Source organism: Chiloscyllium plagiosum, unplaced genomic scaffold (genome assembly GCF_037043375.1).
Source record: "Chiloscyllium plagiosum isolate Xiang-an unplaced genomic scaffold, Cpla_swu_hap1 HiC_scaffold_7, whole genome shotgun sequence".
Lineage (NCBI taxonomy): Eukaryota > Metazoa > Chordata > Chondrichthyes > Orectolobiformes > Hemiscylliidae > Chiloscyllium > Chiloscyllium plagiosum.
In genome coordinates, this window is record NW_028270145.1 from 46,674,757 (window position 1) to 46,696,093 (window position 21,337).

At 43.5% G+C, this 21,337-nt stretch overlaps 1 protein-coding gene and 1 long non-coding RNA gene across 12 annotated transcripts in view; one reads left to right on the forward strand and one right to left on the reverse strand.

Moving 5' to 3' along the window:
• Positions 1–2,643, reverse strand: part of ube2e3 (ubiquitin-conjugating enzyme E2E 3 (UBC4/5 homolog, yeast)) — a 152,093-nt gene extending 149,450 nt beyond the window's left edge. Inside the window, exons 1-3 of one of the 3 annotated variants that reach the window (XM_043693491.2) lie at positions 2,543–2,643; positions 1,423–1,612; positions 942–992 (exon numbers count right to left, since the gene is read on the reverse strand). In XM_043693491.2, coding sequence (XP_043549426.1) covers positions 942–992; positions 1,423–1,607 — 236 coding nt within the window. In that variant the 5' untranslated portion in view covers positions 1,608–1,612; positions 2,543–2,643. The other 2 variants (XM_043693490.2, XM_043693492.2) reach the window with 2 other exon arrangements.
• Positions 2,644–2,648: 5 nt separating this feature from the next.
• Positions 2,649–21,337, forward strand: part of LOC148149603 (uncharacterized) — a 64,594-nt gene continuing 45,905 nt past the window's right edge. For 2 of the 9 annotated variants that reach the window (XR_015757650.1, XR_015757657.1), the window contains exon 1: positions 2,651–3,157. This is a non-coding gene — a long non-coding RNA (uncharacterized LOC148149603). Of the gene's footprint in view, positions 3,158–6,219; positions 6,334–21,337 lie in introns of all 9 variants that reach the window. The other 7 variants (XR_015757656.1, XR_015757654.1, XR_015757651.1 and 4 more) reach the window with 6 other exon arrangements.

Here is a 21,337-nt window from a genome sequence, read left to right on the forward strand (position 1 = left end):
GAATGGAAACAATTACTTTTTTTCCCTAAATCTAGATATTTGTGGAAGTGGGCTTCAAAGTTTGAGAGGATTTCCATACTTCTTACTGATTCAATATTTGAAAGACAAGTATCTCCTTACTTGGATCATAAAAAGTGAGTACTAACTGATTTTATTTATTACTGTCACATATATTAAGATACAGCGAAAAGTACTGCTTTCATGCTATCCAGGCAAATCAGGGTAATGTAACAGAATGCAGAATATGGGGTTTTTCAAAACAAAGTAAAGCACACTCCAACATCTCTCAAAAGCACACATGGAACTTTACAATAGAATTATTCATGACATTTACAGACAAAAATTAAAGCCTCTATGGTATCCAAGAAAGGTTTCGCTCAGAAATAACCACAGACTGCTTATCTGCCACAACGAACTTTTACATTTCAGGCAAAACTAAGATGCATTACAATATTGATCGGTGACAGCAACTAAGTGTCAAAAGTCTTACTCCAAATACTCAAACTCCAATCCAACCAATCCAGTGACTACAATTAACACAGTACTTCTCTCTTCCCACCTTAAAAATAAACTTCCTGTTTATTTCTTTCCCAGCCATAGAAAACCAGCAATGTACACTATAATAATCAATTTCAACAGACAACGCCTCAGAACATTGAACCGTTTAGATATCTTAAGAAATCAGCATGCTTTCAGGCTGAGACAGGTGCCCATCATATATTGTTCCAAATATTTATTATTTACAAACAAGTTTATCACTCCCCATAATTTATGCCTCTTCCCCTGCCCATCTGAAGATGCTAATTGCCTATCACAAGCCTCTGTGTCCAGGAAACCACAATGGACATGTTTTCACTGGCACCACACATTTACTTAAATGGCATCACTGTTAGGCGACTTAATCACATTTTACAACATGTTAATTGATCAAGCTCACTTACCTGCAGTTCGGAGGCGGATCCAATGTGATTTCTGCTAATTCCTTTTGAATTCTGAAAAAAAGAAATATTTAGTGCAAAACACTGTGCTGCATTTAGATGTAAAAGAACGATTATAGTGCCCTCTATCACCATCCGTTTCTCAGCAGCTCACCCAACCAGAGTGGAAAACATGGCTGCTTCCTCTTTGTTCTCAACAGCGTTAGACCCAAATCCCATAACAGGACAAGTTTTGACAAATTTTCACTACCTGTCGCTTTCCAATTTACACAATTCAGCCGAAAAGGGGTAGAAGGGTGTATTAAAGATGCAAACAAAGAAAATTCGTCCCGCCTAAGAGCGGTTTTTCATATTTTTTTCTCTTTTCAAGCTTATATGCAAATGAGAGGAGTGTTTATATTGACATATTTGATAAGGACTTTAAAGGAGTGTAACCGGGATTGGCAAAATGCCGGTGCTCGAGTTCAGAAACAGGCATCTTTACCTTTTAGCACTGGTGGAGAGTTTCGCTGTGGTTTTGCTGGATACCTTAGGGTCTTTCTTTTTCGGTTGTTGCTGAGAGGATGGTTCTTTCCTCTCTTCTTGCGGGTTGTCACGCTGGTCGGCATCCGAGCTCCCACTGCTTGTGCTCGGACTCTCGTCGTCAGACCTCTGCCTGTCGCTGGACATCTTCCCTTAAGCGTCAAAAGAAGTCACAAAATTACCACATTCACCAAGAGAGGGGAAAGCCGAAGTACCGTGGAAAAAGAAACTAACGACTCACATAGACACCAAGAAGCAATGCTCGTGGCCAGAGCGGACAGGCAGCAGCTTCCCTCTCTCCCTCCCCCCTTCTTCTCCAAAGATTTAAAAACACGCTTTGCATTGGATTTACATACGGTAGACAGATGTTGGGGACATAAACGACAGACCGGTGGTACTCAAATATTTTTTTAAAATCAAGTTGTCTTTGTGTTTGTGCGTGGAAGGGGTTGGAGAGGGAAGTCATGGGGTGTCTGCTGTAAAACGAGGTTTTGTTGTGTAAGGTGGCACTGCTCGGGATTTTAACATTACACGATCTTGACGGTCATTTCAAGGAAGGATGGACTAAACAGAAGCCGGACACCGTCAAGTCTCAAGGAGGCCAGGATCGAAAATGTGTGGCAGGTTTGGGTGACTGCTTTTAAGAATTATTTCGAATCGTCCTTTTAAAAAGCGAGGCGCTCCAATCAGCGTGGCACAGTAACTGATGCGTAAACTCTGATCTCTCGCCAACCGCTTAACAATGAGGAGGAATTTGTTAAGTTTCCCGACCAAATTGTCTATCTCTTTTTCGGTTAAAAAAAAGCTGACGGCCAACTTCCTCCTTACCTTAGGGTGATCCGAGCCCGAGGCCTGTGGCCGAAATGGACGGGGTGGGCAGCCGATGTTTAAGGCAAGAATTTTTTTTTCCTCAATAAAAACAGCAAATTTTGTCGGGGGGAGGAACGAATCCAAGGGGAGGGGGTGGGGAGGAAGGAAATTAAAAAGTGTCAGAAGCCCACGGTCTGAATCATTGAGTCGGAAAGCGAGCTGTAATTTCTCCTCAGTCAGTCAGTCAGACAGACAGAGACACGCTCACTCACTCGGCTGTTTAATTCGCCTCCCGCCGCCGGCGCACGGATCGCGCCGAGTCAGCAGCAGCAGCGGTGGCGGCGGCGACCCGCGCTGCGCATGCGTGAGGGGGGGAGTGGTTGGGGGGAAGCTGTTGGTTGCTGGGGACCTGGCGCGCGGCCGGCGCTAACGGCTTCGCGTTCTTCACCTGCACTTTGAAACGGTGACCGCCTCCCCGGATCACATCACATCACACCACATACCGGTCAAAAACAATAACTGTCCTTAGGCTATCCAAAAACCTCGAGGAGAAAGTGAGGACTGCAGATGCTGGAGATCAGAGCTGAAAATCAGAGCGTATCCAAAAACCACGTCCGCTTGGAACTCGCATCTCGTTCTCCTTCACTCAAGAACATCCGTTTTGGAAAGAAGGCACCGTTGGGCTGGAAGTGGGTGTGAGTGCTGTAGATTTGAGCGGGGGGTGGTAATCGGTTCTCAATCTAGCTCAGAAACTGTTTATATTTATTCGCATTGACCTGTTGGATCGATCTTGTCAAAACACAGACTCGAAGCGACTTCGGCATGAGTCAACTTCTTTTTCATCCCGCCGTGGTGATCCTGTGCGATTTGAGCTGACAACCGAAGAGGTGAGCGTATTTTCTGACCTTTTAATCGCAGATGTGGCATGCGGTTTATAGCCGATCCTAATTTGTTTACATGTGGTCAGTGGCTTGACTTGCCTTTCTGAAAACGGATGTATCAAAGTCGTGCGGCTTGACTTCAAATGGGTCCGTCACCTGTGCGAAACTTATTCTTGATCAAAGTTGCTGGGTTCTGATACGCCCTCGGGTGAGAGAGCTCATTATCTGTTGCTTTGATGAAATTTTATGGAATTCTGAATTCCTCCAGGATTGTTGTTGGCAGGTTGAAATAGTGAATAATATTCCGCCGACTCCAATGTACGAGAATGAGAATAATGGGGGGGGGGGAATAAAATAAATAAATAGGACTCAAGAAAACGTCTCGGGCAACTGTCTGTGTGGAGTTTGCACATTCTCCCCGTGTCTGCGTGGGTTTCCTCCCACAGTCCACAAATGTGCTGGTCAGGTGAATTGGCCATGCTAAATTGCCCGTAGTGTTAGGTGAAGGGGTAAATGTAGGGGAATGGGTCTGGGTGGGTTGCTCTTCAGAGTGTCGGTGTGGACCTGTTGGGCTGAAGGGCCTGTTTCCACACTGTAGGTAATCTAATCTAAAGAAAACCCAACCAAGTACTCCTCAAGTATTGTAGTGTTACGATGTAAGGGAGAATATCCCACAAACAGCAACAGGATAAATGAATAGATGATCAGTCCTTTCATTGATAAAGTGATTGAGAGGTAACCATCAGCCAGAATATTAAAAAGTATCTTGAAATATATGGCTTTGCATTTTTGGTTCAGTTATCCCTTCCACTATCTATTTGTGATGCACAACATAGACAAACCCAGGGCCCTTGAAAGGACTTGGTGGACCTGGTATATCATTTTGTTTTGTTGTCTATGATTTCAGTAACAAAAAATGTTTGCTCAGTGCCCTGGAAAAGATACACCCCTGATGCCCTCATGACAAAGTTTGTTACATTTGTACAATTTAATAAGTAATGACAGGGACTTTTTTACATGTTGTTAAGGTCTTTTCCTGAGGTTTCACACACGTGATGCGATTTGCACACACCACCTTCTGCAAACAATTAAAGTTTGTTTATTAAAGCCTGTACAAACTAGGTGATCCCCTTTGACACTCTTTGCATGCGTGAGAAATCTATTCAAAAGAGGCCCCGAACAAAGAAAACACATCCCCTTTATACGGGTCAGTTGGTAATTCTCACAGATACTCCAGCCACTCCCTGCCCAATAACCACACGTTACCCCAGGTGAGGTCATCTTCTGAGATAATGTAAATATAAATGCCCTAATCCTGGGGAATCGTTATGCAAACAATTTCCTGACTCCGTGATTCCCCAAGACAATGTGAGTGTGATACACTTCAGTATCAGGGGATGATCACCCAATAGCCATCCACAGCCAGATAAATTCTATGTATGCATTTCTGAATAGAAGGGACTGAATGAGAGTTTAATTTGATAACAGCAGTAGAATAGTAGTAAATGGCTGCCCAAATGAAGTGTGAATTATAATGGATAGTCATCAACTTTCCTGCATGTCACCTGTGAGACAGTATGTCACCTCCTCCCCCCCACTTTCAGACTGTTCAGCTTCTTGGAGAAAGACAGTACAGTTTAACCCTTTAACATTATATTAATGTCCAGAGAGAGAGTACAATTTAATCTTTTAACATTACAATATGAACATCTACTTTTCTGTTGCTAACCATGTACTTTATCTTTTCTGTTAATAATCATATACTTTATCTTTTCTCTTAATAATGAAGTACTTTATCTACATCTTTCTCAGTTTGCTACCATAATATAAATTTCGTTATCAGTGGTATATGTATTTATTCATTTTATGTACTTTCATTTTTAATGTCCAAGTCATTTTTGGATTTCAGGTTCTGAATTTTTGGATAATTGTGTGCCCTTCTGGTTTCCCTGCTATCAGAAGGAAGTTGTGAAATTTGAAAGGTTTCGGAAAGCATTTACAAGGATGTTGCCAGGGTTGGAGGGTTTGAGCTATGTAGAGAGACTGAATAGGCTGGGGCTCCTTACCCTGGAGCCTCAGAGGCTGAGGGGTTACCATGTAGATGTTTTTAAAATCATGAAGGGCATGGGTCGGGTAAATAGACAAAGTCTATTCCCTGGATAGGGGGAGTCCAGAACTCGAGGGCTTAAGTTGAGAGAGGAAAGATTTTTGAAAGGTCCTATGGATCAGCTTTTTCATGCAGAGGGTGGTGCTTGTATGGAATGAGCTGCCAGACGAAGTGGGGGAGACAGGTACAATTAGAAACATGGATGGTTATATGAATAGCAAGGGTTTACAGGGATATGGGCCAAATGCTAGCAAATGGGACTAGATTTATATAGGATATCTGGTCGGCCTGGATAAGTTGGACCAAAGGGTGTGTTTTTGGGCTGTATATCTCTATGATTATATACAAAAACAACTATCATGTATACATATATTTATGTCCATAGAAGCCAGTTGAGAGGGAAAAAGAGGACTGCAAATGCTGGGCCCTCAACTCTCATATTCCTCAGATGCTGCCTGACCTGCTGTGCTTTCTCAGCACCACACTTTTCAACTCTAACTTCCAGTTGAGAGCCTAATCAGAAATGTTTCCAAAAAAATCTTATTTAGTGGAGATAGCTTTTCACAAAAAAGATCATTGTTTTCACAATCAAAAATGGGCTGGTTGTCAGTAGGGCATCGTCTTTGTTGCAGTTGAATTGGGAACAGAAAATAGCTCAGGTAAATTCTGGTATAACGTGACATTTTCTCTTCCTTTCCTTAATATCTGTATTAATGGTTTGCAGAAATTTGAGGAATTGTTCAAGTGAGAGATAAACAAATTACTTTTTGCTAAAGAAGTGAATTCGGTTTCAAACATGAAATAGCTCCACAGCAGCCTGGATCCCAATACCAAGTCACCCATTTATTTATACTTGCATAATACTTGTCACTGCTCAAGCTTCCTCAGAGCCAGCTCTCAGAGTGAACAGAAGCTTTGACACTCCTGTTTATTTTATTTTTTTATTTTTTTGTGTGTGCAGGTGTGAGACACAGTGAAAGACAGCAGGTGTACAAAACTTTATTCAATTTCCACCACCAGGAAGAAAAGAAACACTCAAGTCGCCAGTGACAAGCAGTGCCCTTCATTTCACAGGGTAATGCTGTGTGATCAAACAGTAAAGGGGAGGGCAGGGATTAAATCAAAATAGAATTGGGCAGGGAAATAATACACTCCACTCCCTGTGGCACCCACCTCTCCCTGAAATCTCAAGGGTGTTGGTGAACACCACATGCTCCTTCTACAGAGACACATGGGCTCTAACGTAACCACGGAAAAGGGGCAGGCAGTCGGCCCTAACAACTCCCTCCATGGCCCGTTGCCTGGACCTGTTTATGGCCAGTTTGGCCAGGCCCAGGAGCAGACCCACGAGGAGGTGCTCAGACCTGCCCTCGCCCCTCCATACCAAGTGCCCGAACATCAGGAGCGTGGAACTGAAGTGCAACCAAAAACAAGAAGGTTTTTTAGAAAATCAAAAAGGGAGTACAAGCGCGCACACCCTATATATATATATGGTCCACACTCCACAGAACAAGCAGTTGGGCTGGGAGTCTGTGAACTATCGCAATCTGCGGTTGCAGGGGACCGCCATGTGCAGCACCCCTCCACCCCAGATCCCTGAGAGAAATGGGGAGGACCCCTGCCAAGGCGTGTCTGGGCAGAGGATGAGGGAGAAGAGGTGGACGGTGTGCAGCAGCAGTCAATACAGGGCCTGATGTTTTAGGTCCCTAAAAGGGATAAAACTACACTCCTTTTTTTTTCCTGGTTAGAATATTTTATTAAACAATACACAGTTTACAAAACAATTAACATTAACAGTTGTATACAGAGAAACAGCAAAGCCAGGCCCCAAACCCTACCATTCAACCAGTTTTCAGGAAAATGAGGACAAACCTCAAATCCTAGTTTCAATCATTACAAAACAGTAACATTTGTACATACAAGGCAGTCCAATTACATAAAAAACAATGGATACAATACAGACACCCCCAGCAAGCCCCCCGTCCCTCCCACCTTCCATCCACTCTAAAGCAGCCCGTCCCTACGCACCTTCCGGCTCTCAGTCCACCCCATGCCCCTTCCAGTTCTCGGTCTGCCCTGACACACCTTTTGACCACCTCTAGGACAGCCCGCCTTGGTTCCTGCCCGGGGTGACAGTGGTCAGGACGGCCCACTCACATTCTGACTTCCCTAATCATTCTCAGCACCTTCTGGCCACCTCTCGGACAGCCTGCCCCGGTACCCGCCCAGGGTGACAGCGCTGAGGACGGCCTACCCGCCTTACTCCTGTTTATCTTTTTTCATTTTTTCTTTTTCTTTAGAACAGGATGTCTGGCACTCTTTTTTTTTTTTCTTTTTTTTCCCACACTACCGCCTAACTGCGGTAGTGCTTATTTTTTCCCAGCACTCATTTTGTGTGTGTGCAGGTGTGAGACTCAGTGAAAGACACAGTGTATGAATCTTTATTCAAATTTCGCCACCACTCCTGTTTATTTTTTTTCCTTCTTCCTTCTCCCATCTCCCTTTTTCCTTCTTCGCAGAGTATATTGGATGTGGGCAGCTAGCTCGGGGTTAGACCCTTCCTCTGATACAACAAAGGAGAGTCCTTCACACACTGGTCCAGCTCCTTCAAGAGCCAGCTTTCAGAGTGAAGAGGATGTTTCACATTCCTGTTCTTTTTTCTCTCTCTTTTTTTCCCCACACTACCACCTAACTGCAGTAGTGCTTATTTTTTCCCCAGCACCCATGTTGTGTGTGTGCAGGTGTGAGACACAGTGAAAGACATAAGGTGCATGAATCTTTATTCAAATTTCCACCACACCACTCTTGTTTATTTTTTTTTCTTCAATACTTATCCCTAGAGCCAGCTCCCAGAGTGAAGAGGATGTGTGACAGTCCTGTTCTTTTTTTTAATGTCTGACACTCCTGTTTTTTATAAACCCCCACACTCCTGCCTAACTGCAGTAGTACTTAATTTTTTCCCCAGCACCCATGTTGTGTGTGTGCAGGTGTGAGACACAGTGAAAGACACAAGTTGCATGAATCTTTATTCAAATTTCCACCATACCACTCTTGTTTATTTTTTAAATTTTTTTTAATTTTTCTTTCTTTTTACCCATGTGTGTATGCAGGTGTGAGACACAGTGAAAGACATCGCCTGTTTGTGTTTTTTTTTCTGGGGCCCATGCGGGTGCCCATGGCTACTCCTTTGGTTTGGGCCTCAGCTATGCCTACCTCTTCGTAGGATATGTGGAACAGTCCATCTTCCGCAGCTACACTGGCACTACCCCCCACCTTTTCCTCCGCTACATCGGTGACTGTATCGGCGCTGCCTCGTGCTCCCATGAGGAGGTTGAACAGTTCATCCACTTTACCAACACCTTCAACCCCGACCTCAAATTTACCTGGACCGTCTCAGACTCCTCCCTCCCCTTCCTAGACCTCTCCATTTCTATCTCGGACGACTGAATCAACACAGACATTTACTATAAACCGACCGACTCCCACAGCTACATAGACTACACCTCCTCCCACCCTGCCCCCTGTAAGAACGCCATCCCATATTCCCAATTCCTTCGTCTCCGCCGCATCTGCTCCCAGGAGGACCAGTTCCAATACCGAACAACCCAGATGGCCTCCATCTTCAAAGACCGCAATTTCCCCCCAGACGTGATCGACGATGCTCTCCACCGCATCTCCTCCACTTCCCGCTCCTCCACCCTTGAGCCCCGCCTCTCCAATCGCCATCTGGACAGAACCCCACTGGTCCTCACCTACCACCCCACCAACCTCCATATACATCGTATCATCCGCCGTCATTTCCGCCACCTCCAAATGGACCCCACCACCAGGGATATATTTCCCTCCCCTCCCCTATCAGTGTTCTGAAAAGACCACTCCCTCCGTGACTCCCTTGTCAGGTCCACACCCCCCACCAATCCAACTCCACTCTCGGCACCTTCCCCTGCAACCACAAGAAATGCAAAACTAGTACCCACACCTCCCCCCTTACTTCCCTCCAAGGCCCCAAGGGATCCTTCCATATCCGCCACAAATTCACCTGTACCTCCACACAAATCATTTACTGCATCTGCTGCACCCAATGTGGCCTCCTCTATATTGGAGAGTCAGGCCGCCTACTTGCGGAACGTTTCAGAGAACACCTCTGGGACACCCGGACCAACCAACCCAACCACCCCGTGGCTCAACACTTCAACTCCCCCTCCCACTCCACCAAGGACATACAGGTCCTTGGACTTCTCCATCACCAGACCCTAGCAACACGGCGGCTGGAGGAAGAGTGCCTCATCTTCCGCCTCGGAATCCTCCAACCACAAGGGATGAACTCTGATTTCTCCAGTTTCCTCATTTCCCCTCCCCCCACCTTGCCTCAGTCCCATCCCTCGAACTCGGCACCACCTTCCTAACCGACAATCTTCTTCCTGACCTCTCCGTCTCCACCCCCACTCCGGCCTATCACCCTCACCTTAACCTCCTTCCACCTATCGCATTTCCAACGCTCCTCCCCCAAGTCCCTCCTCCCTACCTTTTATCTTAGCCTGCTTGGCACACTCTCCTCATTTCTGAAGAAGGGTTCATGCCCGAAACGTCGATTCTCCTGCTCCTTGGATGCTGCCTGACCTGCTGCGCTTTTCCAGCAACACATTTTCAGCTCTGATCTCCAGCATCTGCAGTCCTCACTTTCTCCTATGAGTTCTCTTACTCAGTTCAGAAACCTTGTGGGGCCTCTCTTGCTATCTCGAGTCCATACCGGCAGCAAGTACAATGGCTTACCAGCCCCAATCCTGAAGAAATTGTTAATCATTTCGTCGAGGCTTGGCTTTGTATTGGGGTTTTAATGTGGGCTTGCCTAGAATCCCTCTGATCAGGATATTTCCTGAGTGAGGCATTCACTCAAGTGGTGACCCCCAAGCTCATTTCACCTGGCGAGCAAGTCCACTTCCATCAGCATACCCTATAACGTTTAAGTTCCACTTGCCACACTTCTAATGACAAAGCCAGTTATAGTGTTTGCTTGAAGTCCAAATGGGTTGCAGCCAGTACGTGCTTTTGCATGATTGCGTCATTAATCCCATGTACCAAACAGTCTTTCAGCATCTCATTAAGGGTTAAACCAAAGTCACATGTCTCTGCCAGACGTCGTAATCTTGTCAAAAATCCTGACACAGATTCCCCTGATTCTCGAACTGTTAAGTAAAACCAATAGTGTCTCAGAATTGAAGAGGGCGTGGGGTTGGAATATTCCTTAACTAACAACACCAACCCTTGAAAGGTTTTAGTATTTGATGCCTCAGGAAAGTTAGCTCCTAATAGGTCCAAAAGCTGTCAGGAGAATTATTTGTTGCTTTTCATCTGCCCTTCATTTGCCTGGCATAAATAAAGCATTCTTTCACCATACTGGGCCCAGTCTTCAGCAGGAGCAAATGAGTCAAATTTCCCAAATAAAGGCACAATGCCAGAAATGCTTACCTCAACTCAAAGTTGACTGTTGTGAGCAAATTTCTTTCAAAATTATCTTCTCTCATCACCATTTAAATAACTGCACAGTCACCTTTGCATCCTTCATTTACACACAGAGAGTCCTTGACCCTGATCAGGCTTCATTAGAGCAGCTCTGAGAGTGAACAGAATCTTTGACTCACCTGTTTATTTCTGTCAGCCAGGGCTCCCAGTTTGGACCTGGTTAACAGCCCCAATCTGGGCACTCACTATAGCATGCACCTGACTGAGCTTGTTACAATCCCAAAAAAAAAGTATGATGCAAAATTTGACAGTCACATTTCCTTTGCTCTACTTCAAGTATGAGGTAACTACCAAAGATTAGTCCAAAGCTGCACTCGCACACGAGTAACAGTAGTATCTGGTTTATCAATTAGGTGAAAGACACTCCTTGGTCTGCATAAAGCATGATGGTCATTCTGTGCAAAGATTTGTCCTCAACTGACTGCTGCAAACTGATAAATTTGATGATTCAGGACTAAGTGCTGAGAAACACACGAAAGCTTGCAGCCCTGCAATGGTGCAGTGAAGAAATGTGGCTGTTTTAAGCTTTTCAGCTGCAGTGCACATTGGGGATGGAAACTGTGGAACACTTTTGGCTGTGTACAGGACGGTGAATATACACGCAAATATAAAGAGTAATGAAATATATAGGGGCACCACAAGAGTGAACCTTCGTGTACGGGGGAAAATTTAAACTCCATTGCACTTTCTGCAATTTTCCACTTGAAATGGTTTACCTTTAGGATGTATGTTTGACATAAAATGTATATTGTAAGTAGTAAGAGGACTACAATTGTGTTGTTGCACCTTCAAGTGCCATCTGATCTTTGGAGAAAAGTTGACTTCTATTTTAAATTCAGTATTTTATTTGCCATTGGTTGCAGTGTACTCATATTCCGAACAGTTTTAAAGTATGATTTTGAGGAAAAAAGTGATAGGATCATGTACTAGGCAATCATGTTTATGTATGATTGTTGTGAATCTGTGAATTACCCAAAGGATTACATATAAATAGGAAATTAACAGAAAATTATGTTGTTAAAGAAGAGAAAGACTGAGCTACTGACTCATTTTGCAACTTATTCATTTAGCAGTACTTGCTGGAAGATATAATCCAGCAGATGATAACCCCATGCATTGAGAACAATTTTAAAAGGTGATGTGGCAAATTATGGTCACACAAAGCAGGACAAAAAGAAGATGCTGTGTGTTCAGACATGTTTAGTCCTTGACACCTGGGCGAAGGATCGGGACAAAAGCAGTGGAGAGGATCATTGAGAGAAACACCACCTTATCACAACAATATAAAGTTCAACAAAGAACTGCAGATGCTGGAGATATGAAACAGACAGAAGTAGCCATTTCTGAAGAAACTCAGCAATTCTGACTGTATCTGTGGCGCAAGAAGCAGAGTTCATATTTCGAATCCAGTCACCCTTCTTGAGAACCTGGATTCAAGATGTTAACTTTGCTTCTTTCTCTGTAGATGCTGTCAGACCTGCTGAACCACATCATCATACAATGAGATAAACAATGCAGACTTTGGAACAGAAAAATAAAGACTGATGAGGGTAGGAGTCTAATGTAAAGCAGATACTGTTACATACTATTCACATGCAAATACTGATCCAGCAAATAAAAGTTTGGCAAATAAAGATCTGGCCACACAAGGAATTAAATACTAAAAAAAATGCAAGACTAATTGGTAATGGGAAAGACGGGTTCTCCAAAGCCAGCAATAAAATAGGTGACTTCCAGGATCTTTATAGCAAGGGGAGCTATTATGGTTTCTATAATGTCATGGCACGATGGAGACAGAAACAAAGAAAAAAACCTCAATTCTAAAACCATTTGGATTTGGATTTAGGTTACATAGAACATTACACGCAGGACAGACTCTTTGGCTGTCGCTGTTGCGCCGATCTGTTGAATCAATTTGAAGCCCATCCAACCTACACTATTCCATTCTCATCTATATGCCTATCCAATGACCAGTTAAATGCTCTTAAAGTTGGCGAATCTACTACTGTTGCAGGCAGTGTGTTCCACACCCCTACTACTCTCTGAGTAAAGAAACTACCTCTGACATCTGTCCTATATCCATCACCTCTCAATTTAAAGCTATGTCCCTTCGTGCTAGCCATCGCCATCCGAGGAAAAAGGCTCTCACTGTCCAACTTATCTAACCCTCTGATTATCTTACATGTCTCAATAAAGTCACCTCTCAATCTTCTTCACTCCAAAGAAAACAGTCTCAAGTCCCTCAGCCTTTCCTCATAAGACCTTCCCTCCATACCAGTCAACATCCTAGTAAATCTCTGAACCCTTTCAACAGCTTCCACATCCATCCTATAATACGGTGACCAGAACTTTATGCAATACTCCAAATGTGGCCGCACCAGAATTTTGTACAGCTGCAGCATGATCCCATGATTCCAAAACTCAATCCCTCTACCAATAAAAGGGAGCACACCATGTGACTTCTTAACAACCCTATCAACCTGGGTGGCAACTTTCAAGGATCTATGTACCTGGACATCAAGATCTCTCTGCTCATCTACACTACCAAGAATCTTACCATTACCCCAGTACTCTGCATTCCTGTTACTCCTCCCAAAGTGAATCACCTCACACTGTGCTGCATTAAACTCCATTTGCTACCTCTCAGCCCAGCTCTGCAGCTTATCTATGTCTCTCTGTAACCTACAACATCCTTCATCACTACCTCCAACTCTACTGACCTTAGTGTCATCAGCAAATTTACTAATCCATCCTTCTGTGCCCTCAACCAGGTCATTTGTAAAAATGACAAACAACAGAGGACCCAAAACAGATCCTTGTGGTACTCCACTAGTAACTGAACTCCAGGGTTTTCACTGTCTTGGTACACGTGACAATAAATTCAATTCAACCAATTCAGGATGAATATTTCCCATCAACCACTAGTCTCTGTTGTCTTTCAGCTAGCCAATTTCAGATCCAAACCACGAAATCATCCTCAATTCCTTGCCTCTGTATTTTGTGCAATAGCCTACTTTGGTGAACTTCTTCAAATGTCTTACTGAAATCCATACACATCACATCAACTGCTTTACCCTCATCCACCTGTTTGGCCACTTTCTCAAAGAACTCAATAAGGTTTGTGAAGCACAACCTACCCTTCACAAAACTGTGTTGACTATCCCTAATCAACTAACTCCTTTCTAGATGATTAGAAATCCTATCTCTTATAACCCTTTCCAACACTTTACCCACAACTGAAGTAAGGCTCACAGGTCTATAATTCCCAGGGTTGTCTCTACTTCTCTTCTTGATCAAGGGAACAACATTTGCTATCCTCCAGTCTTCTGGCACTAATCCTGTCGACAATGACGACATAAAGATCAAAGCCAAAGGCTAGGCAATTTCCCCGGCTTTCCAGAGAATCCTAGTATAAATCTCATCTGGCCCAGGAAACTTATGTATTTTTACACTTTCCAAAATTGCTAACATCTCCTCCTTATCCACCTCATCCCATCTAGTCTAGTAGCCTGTATATCAGTATTCTCCTTGACCACATTGTCTTTTTCTAGTGTGAATACTAACGAAAAATATTCATTTAGCACTGTCCTTGTCTCCTCGGACTGCACATACAACTTCGCACTACTATGCTTAATTGACCCTAATCTTACTCTAGTTGTTCTTTTATTCCTGATATACCTATAGAAAGCCTTGATCCTATCTGCCAACGACTTATGTCCCCTCCTGCCTCTTCTAAGCTCTCTCTTTAGGACTTTCCTGGCTAACTTGTAATTCTCAAGCGCCATAACTGAGCCATCGCATCTCATCCTAACGTAAGTTTTCTTCTTCCTCTTGACAAGAGATTCAATTTCTTTGTAAACCACGGCTCCCACACTCGACAACTTCCTTCCTGCCTGACCCGTGCATATTTATCAAGGACCCACAGTAGCTGGTCCTTGAACAAGCTCCACATTTCAATTGTGCCCATCCCCTGCAGTTTCCTTCCCCATCCTAAGCATCCTAAATCTTGCTACATTGCACCATAATTGCTTTTCCTCCAACTGTAACTCTTGGACCTGTGTTATTTACCTGTCCCTTTCCATCACTGAAATAAACATAACTGAATTGCAGTCACTAACACCAAAGTGCTCAACTACCTCCAAATCTGACACCTGGCCGGGTTCATTACCCAGTACCAAATCTAATGTGGCCTTGCCCCTTGCTGTGTCAGGAAACCCTCCTGCACACGTTGGACAAAAACTGACCCATCTAAAGTACTTGAACTATGGTATTCCCAGTCAATGTTAGGAAAGTTAAAGTCTGTCATAACAACTACCCTGTCACTCTCGCTCCTATCAGGGATCATCTTTGCTATCCTATCCTCTACATCTCTGGAATTATTTGGAGGCCAATAGAAAAGTCCTAACAGGGTAACCTCTCCTGTTTCTAAACTCACCCCATCCTACCTCAGTAGATGAGTCCTCAAAAGTCCTGCAACCATAATACTGTCCTTCGGGCTCGCCATGCTTCAACGCCTATCTCAGTCATGATCTCAACATTTAGACAGACGTTGAGGAGCTGATTGGTTGTTAAGGAGAAAACCTGCATGATGAGGCAGGAGTTACAGATTGTCCTCAGCAATTAAAGATCGGAAGGTGTGCTTAATAATGATCTTGTGATGAGGAGGAACAGTGGGAGAGAGTCCACATTCCAATGTTGGAAGAATGAGTGAAGAGCTTGCAGGCTGGGAGATTCTAAAAGTCACAGCAAGTGAAGCAGAGCACAGCAGGATTGCTTCAGGCAGTGTTTCTGAAACAATGGTTAGCACTGCTGCCTCACAGTGCCAGGGATCCTGGTTTGATTCCACCCTCAGGGAGCTATCTTTGTGGAGTTTGCACATTCTCCCCATGTCTCTGTGGGTTTCCTCCCACAGTCCAAAGGTGTTAGAATTGGCCATGCTAAATTGTGCACAGTGTCAAGGGATGTACAGGCTAGGTGGGTTAGCCAAGGGAAATGCAGGGTTACAGGGATAAGGCAGGCAAGTGGTCTGGGTGAGATCCTCTTTAGAGGATCAGTGTGGACTTGATGGGCCAAATGGCCTGCTTTCACATTAAGGATTCTATAAGTTTTATGTCTGTCATAATATGAGTGTTATACAAATGTTCTGCATGTTCAGTGTGTTTCAATAATTAGTTTTTTAAGAATGCAGATATTTACTTACAGACAGTGAGATGAATGGGCTTGCTTAATTCTTCTTTTAAATACCTTCACTTGATGACCACTCTATTTTATAACCAATGGCTTAAGAAGCCAGAGGAATCACTCCTGTTTCTTGCCACAAGCAGTGCTGAAATAAATATGCAGCTGCAGTGGGCAGGTCTTACCATTATTTCTTCAACTATCTGATTTCTCACTCCCTGGAAAATGTGGCCTACAGTTGTTAAATTATTGTTAAAATCTGAGGCACGTACTCTATTTAAATATTATAATCAGCAATCTCCTGTCAAGTGCATTTTTCATCAATACCCAAACCCGTTTCAGTTAAAGCAGAAGTAGGTCAGTTCATGTGGGACTGGAGTGGGCAGTTTGCATTTTAACAATTTAATCCCCCTACCCACACTGTCATGTCAACCCTGAAATCTTAAAATTATTCCATTTAGAATCATATTGAATACCTACAGTGTGGAACCAGACCATTTGGCCCGCTGAGTCCACTGACCCTCCGAACAGCATCCTACCCAGACCGCTCCCCTCATCCCACCCTACCCCTGTATACCTGCATGTTTCCCGTAGCTAATCTACCTAACCTAAATATCCCTGGAAACTGTCGGCAATTTAACATTGCCAATCCACCTAACTTGCAGATCTTTGGACTGTGTGAGGAACCCAGAAGAAACCCATCCAGTCGGGGAGAATGTGCAAACTCCACACAGACAGTTGCCCCAGGGTGGGTCCTTGGTGCTGTGCAGCAACAATGCGAACAACTGAGCCACCATGCTGCCCTACTGGCAGACTACTCACCTTGTCTTTCCATTATCCAAGAAGTTATAATTAATCATCTAAACTTGCTATTTGTAAAGTTATGTTTTGAGGCTACCTCTAATATAAAATGGAAGATTGATGGGAATCATGTACCCTGCTCTGAATACTACTGGACAAAAGAACTTGAGTGGTTTAGGTTTTTATATTTACTCACGGATGGTGGTGTCTCAAGCTGGGCAGACATTTATTACTCATCCTTGTTTAGCTTGAGAAAATGATGGTGGGCTGTCTTCTTGAACCACTGCAGTTCATTTGATATAAGTACACTCACATTGCCATAAGGAAGTGAGTTCCAGAATTCTGACAAGCAACATTGAAGAAATGGTAATATGTTTCCAAATCTGGATGGTGAGATGACTTGGAGGGGAACTTGTAGATACTGGTGTTCATCCGTTTCTGCAGCCCTTGTTCTTCAAGATGGTTGTAGTTGTGAGTGTGGGTTTGAAAGGATCTATCTAAGGAGACTAGATGAATTTCTGCAGTGCATCTTGTAGATGGTACTCACTGCTACTCAGGAGCATTGGTGCTGGAGAGACTGAATGTTTATGGATGTGATTCCAATCAAGCAGGCTGCTTTGTTCTGGATGGCATCACGCTGTTTCAGTTTTGTTGGAGCTGCATTCACCTAGGCCAGTGGGGAATATTTCATCACACTCCTGACTTGTGCTTTGTACATGGTGGACAGGTTTTTGATAGGCTTTTGACAGGCTTTGGAGAGTCAAGAGGTGAGTAACTTGCTGCAAAAATAGTGAATTCGTGGTCAATGGGCAATGGTTAGATTCTTTCCAGTTGGAAATGGTCATTGCTTTGCATTTGTGTGACACAAATGTTACTTGCCACTTTTCAGTCTCAGCCTGGATATTGTCTGGGTGTTGCTGAATTTGGGCATGGACTGCTTCAGTATCTGAGGAGTTGCACAGAGTCATAGAGTTGCACAGCATGGAACCAGACCCTTTGGTACAACCAGCCCATGCCAACTATAATCCCAAACTAATATCACCTGTCTACATTTGGCCCATATCCCTCCAAATATTTCTTATTCATGTGCATATCCAAATGTCTTTTAAACGTTGTAACTGTACCAGCATCCACCACTACCTCTGATGGTTCATTCTTCTCACAAACCACTCTCTTCTGGCAAAAGTAAAGGTGCCATCCACGTCCTTTTTAAATCTTTCTGCTCTCACCTTAAAAATATGCCCTCTCTTTTTGAAATGCCTCAGCCTAGGGAAAAAAAGACACCTGCCATTCATCTTATCTATACCCCTCATTATTTTATAAACCTCCTTTAGATTTAGATTAGATTAGATTACAGTGTGGAAACAGGCCCTTCGGCCCAACAAGTCCACACCGACCCGCCGAAGCGAAACCCACCCATACCCCTACATTTACCCCTTACCTAACACTACGGGCAATTTAGTATGGCCAATTCACCTGACCCTGCACATCTTTGGACTGTGGGAGGAAACCGGAGCACCCGGAGGAAACCCACGCAGACACGGGGAGAATGTGCAAACTCCACACAGTCAGTCGCCTGAGGCGGGAATTGAACCCGGGTCTCTGGCGCTGTGAGGCAGCAGTGCTAACCACTGTGCTGCTGTGCCGCCCACAAACCTCTTTGGTCATCTCTCAACCTCTTACACTCCACATCATCTAAGTGACATAAGTCCCAGCCTATCCACCCCCTCCTTATAACTCAAACCCTCCCTTCTCGGCAACATCCTGGTAAGTCTCTTGTCAGATCTTTCCCAAATTTCATTGATTTGAAAAAAATGGCAAGACAGAGCAAGCCTGTCAACAATCCCATTTTTTTCCACAAACATGGGAGGGTCTTTGAAAGATTTGGGCCAACATGGAGTCAAGAGATTAGCACTGTTATAACGACATCATGGTAAATTTGTAACAGGGCTGATACAAGCTAAGTCAAATGATCATCTATAACCTGAAACTTGTCAACACATCATTTCATTACTGTACTGCAGTCTTTTGAAGTTGGTGCCACGGAATGCCATAGAAAGTAATGGACTATGAACAAACTTCATGCAATTCAAAGTGCATTTCATTAAATTAGCTTTCAGTTGTTGTCACTGTGGTGTTGAACGTTGTGCAGTCAACAGGTGAACATGCCCACTTCTGATCTTATGGTGGAGGGAAGGTCATTGATGAAGCAGCTGAGGATGGTTGGGCAAGGATATTACCTTGAGGAACACCAGGATAGATATCTTGGAACTGGGATAATTCGCCATCAACCACTACAACCATCATCCTTTGTGCCAGGTATAACTTTAACCAGCAGAGATTTTTCCCACCGATTCCCATTGACTCGAGCTCCTTGATGCCACATTTGGTCCAATGCAGCCTTGATGTTAAAGGCAGCCCCTTCTTTTGTCCATGTTTGCACCTACACTGGAATGAGGTCAGGAGCTGTGGCCTTGGCGGAACACAAACTGAGCCTCAGTGACTGGGTTATTACTAAGCAAATGCTGCTTGAAAGCTCTGTTGATGACATCTTCCATCTCTTTGCTGATGATTGAGAGCAGACTAGTGGGCGATACTTGGCCAGGTTGGAGCAGCCCTGCTTTTTCTGTAGAGAACATACCAGGACAATTTTCTAAATGGTCGGTTAGATGTCAACATTGGAACAATACTGGATCTGCTTGGCAAAGTGTGTAGCAAGTTCTGAAGCATAAATCGTTGGTAGAGTTGCCTGAATGTTGTCAGGGTTCATAGCTTTTACGGTACCTATTGCCTCCAACCATTTTTTGAGATCATGTGAAGTGAGTTAATTTGATGAAGATTGGTGATGCTGGGAACATCTAGAGGAGCTGCGATGGATTATCCACTCAGCACTTCTGGCTGAAGATTATTGTGAATGCTTCATTCTTGTATTTTATACTGATATGATGGACTCCCCTGTTATTAAGGAAGTGGAAATATGTGGAGCCTCCTTCTCCAATTAGTTGTTTGGTTGTCCACCAATATTCACAACTAAATGTGACAGGATTGCAGGGTTTAGGTGTGATGTGTTTGTAGTGGTGTCATTTAGCTCTGTCTATCACTTGGTGCTTATGCTTTTTGGCATGTAAGTAATCCTGTTTCATAGCTTCACCAGCTTGACACCTAATGTTTAGGTGTGCTTGGTACTGTTACTGGCATGCTCTCCTGCACACTTCATTTGACCAATGTTAATCCCCTGGCTTGATGTTAATGGTAGAGTGGGGTATATGCAGGACCATGAGGTTGCAGATTGTGCTTGGAATATAACTCAGCTCTTCCTGATGGCCTGCAATGCCTCATGGATGCTCAGTATTCAGTTGCTTGATCTGTTCAAAGTCTATGTTATTCAGAATAATGATACCCCCACACAAAATGTGATAAATAATTGCGATTAGTTGGTACTAATGACTCAGTCAATCCCAGGTGATTTCATTTTTTTTTCTAGCAGTTGATACTAGACCATTTCAGAGGACATTGAAGAGTTGACCACAGTGGTATGGATCCGGAATTATGTGTAGCCAGATTAAGTAAGGATGACAATCTTTTTCCTTAAAGAGCATTAATGAATTAGATATGCCCTCATCATTAGTCATGCCAGATGTTTGTTCAATTCAAATTTCACCCACCATGGCAGGATTCAAATCCAGCACTCTAGAACATTACCAGACCATCTGGATTATGAGTATAGTAACAAAACCACCAGCATTACCTCCCTCTTTAAAGTTCTTAAAGGTCAAAGATTGGCTCAGATTATAATACTGGGAAGATGATGCTAATAGTTCACACCTGTATTTCACAGCGAGAATAAGTGTGTTAACTGTAGATAGACTTCTTTGTATCCAGGTTTCACAGGAAGGTGTTAAGAATGTCAATTTTTACATACTTTCAGCTGTCTGTATTACAATGTAGACCATTGCAAAGGATTTTACAAGATAGCTAATGAGCACTGCTGTCAGAATACTAGGCTCATGTGAGGCACATGCCATGCAAGTGAGCTTTGAGAAGAGAAAAGTCCAGAGAAAGTTAATATAATACCAGGTTATAGGGTATCTAAGACACCTTTAAACACAGACAGTAGCCAGTCTGCAGCCATCTGAGAAGCAGAAAGCTGGAGATGAAGCAACTAGTCCAGCACATGAAGCAGAGAAAATGCTGATCCAGTTGTTCAGCATGTGGAAGGTGGGTGATTACTCACACTTCAATTTAAGAAACCAATATCATGAGGATATCAAAGGAGGTTGGAAGATTTGCCTAAGTTGGAATAAGAATCTCCAATTCAACCTGATTAAAGTAAATTCTGAGATTAGGAGTTACCTGTCTAGGACAAAAAAAAGGATGCGGGCCCACAGGAGAACAGCTTTGGAATTGTACAAGGAAAAATAACTTTGGGGCAGTGTAAATTATAACTATGGCAAAAGATGTTCAGTCCTGATAGCTTGTCAATTAGAGTATAAATTACCCACAAAATATGTTTAGTCAATGTTGCTTTTCTGTGATTTTTACTGCAATAAATTAAAACTTTAAATCAAGTGTGATTT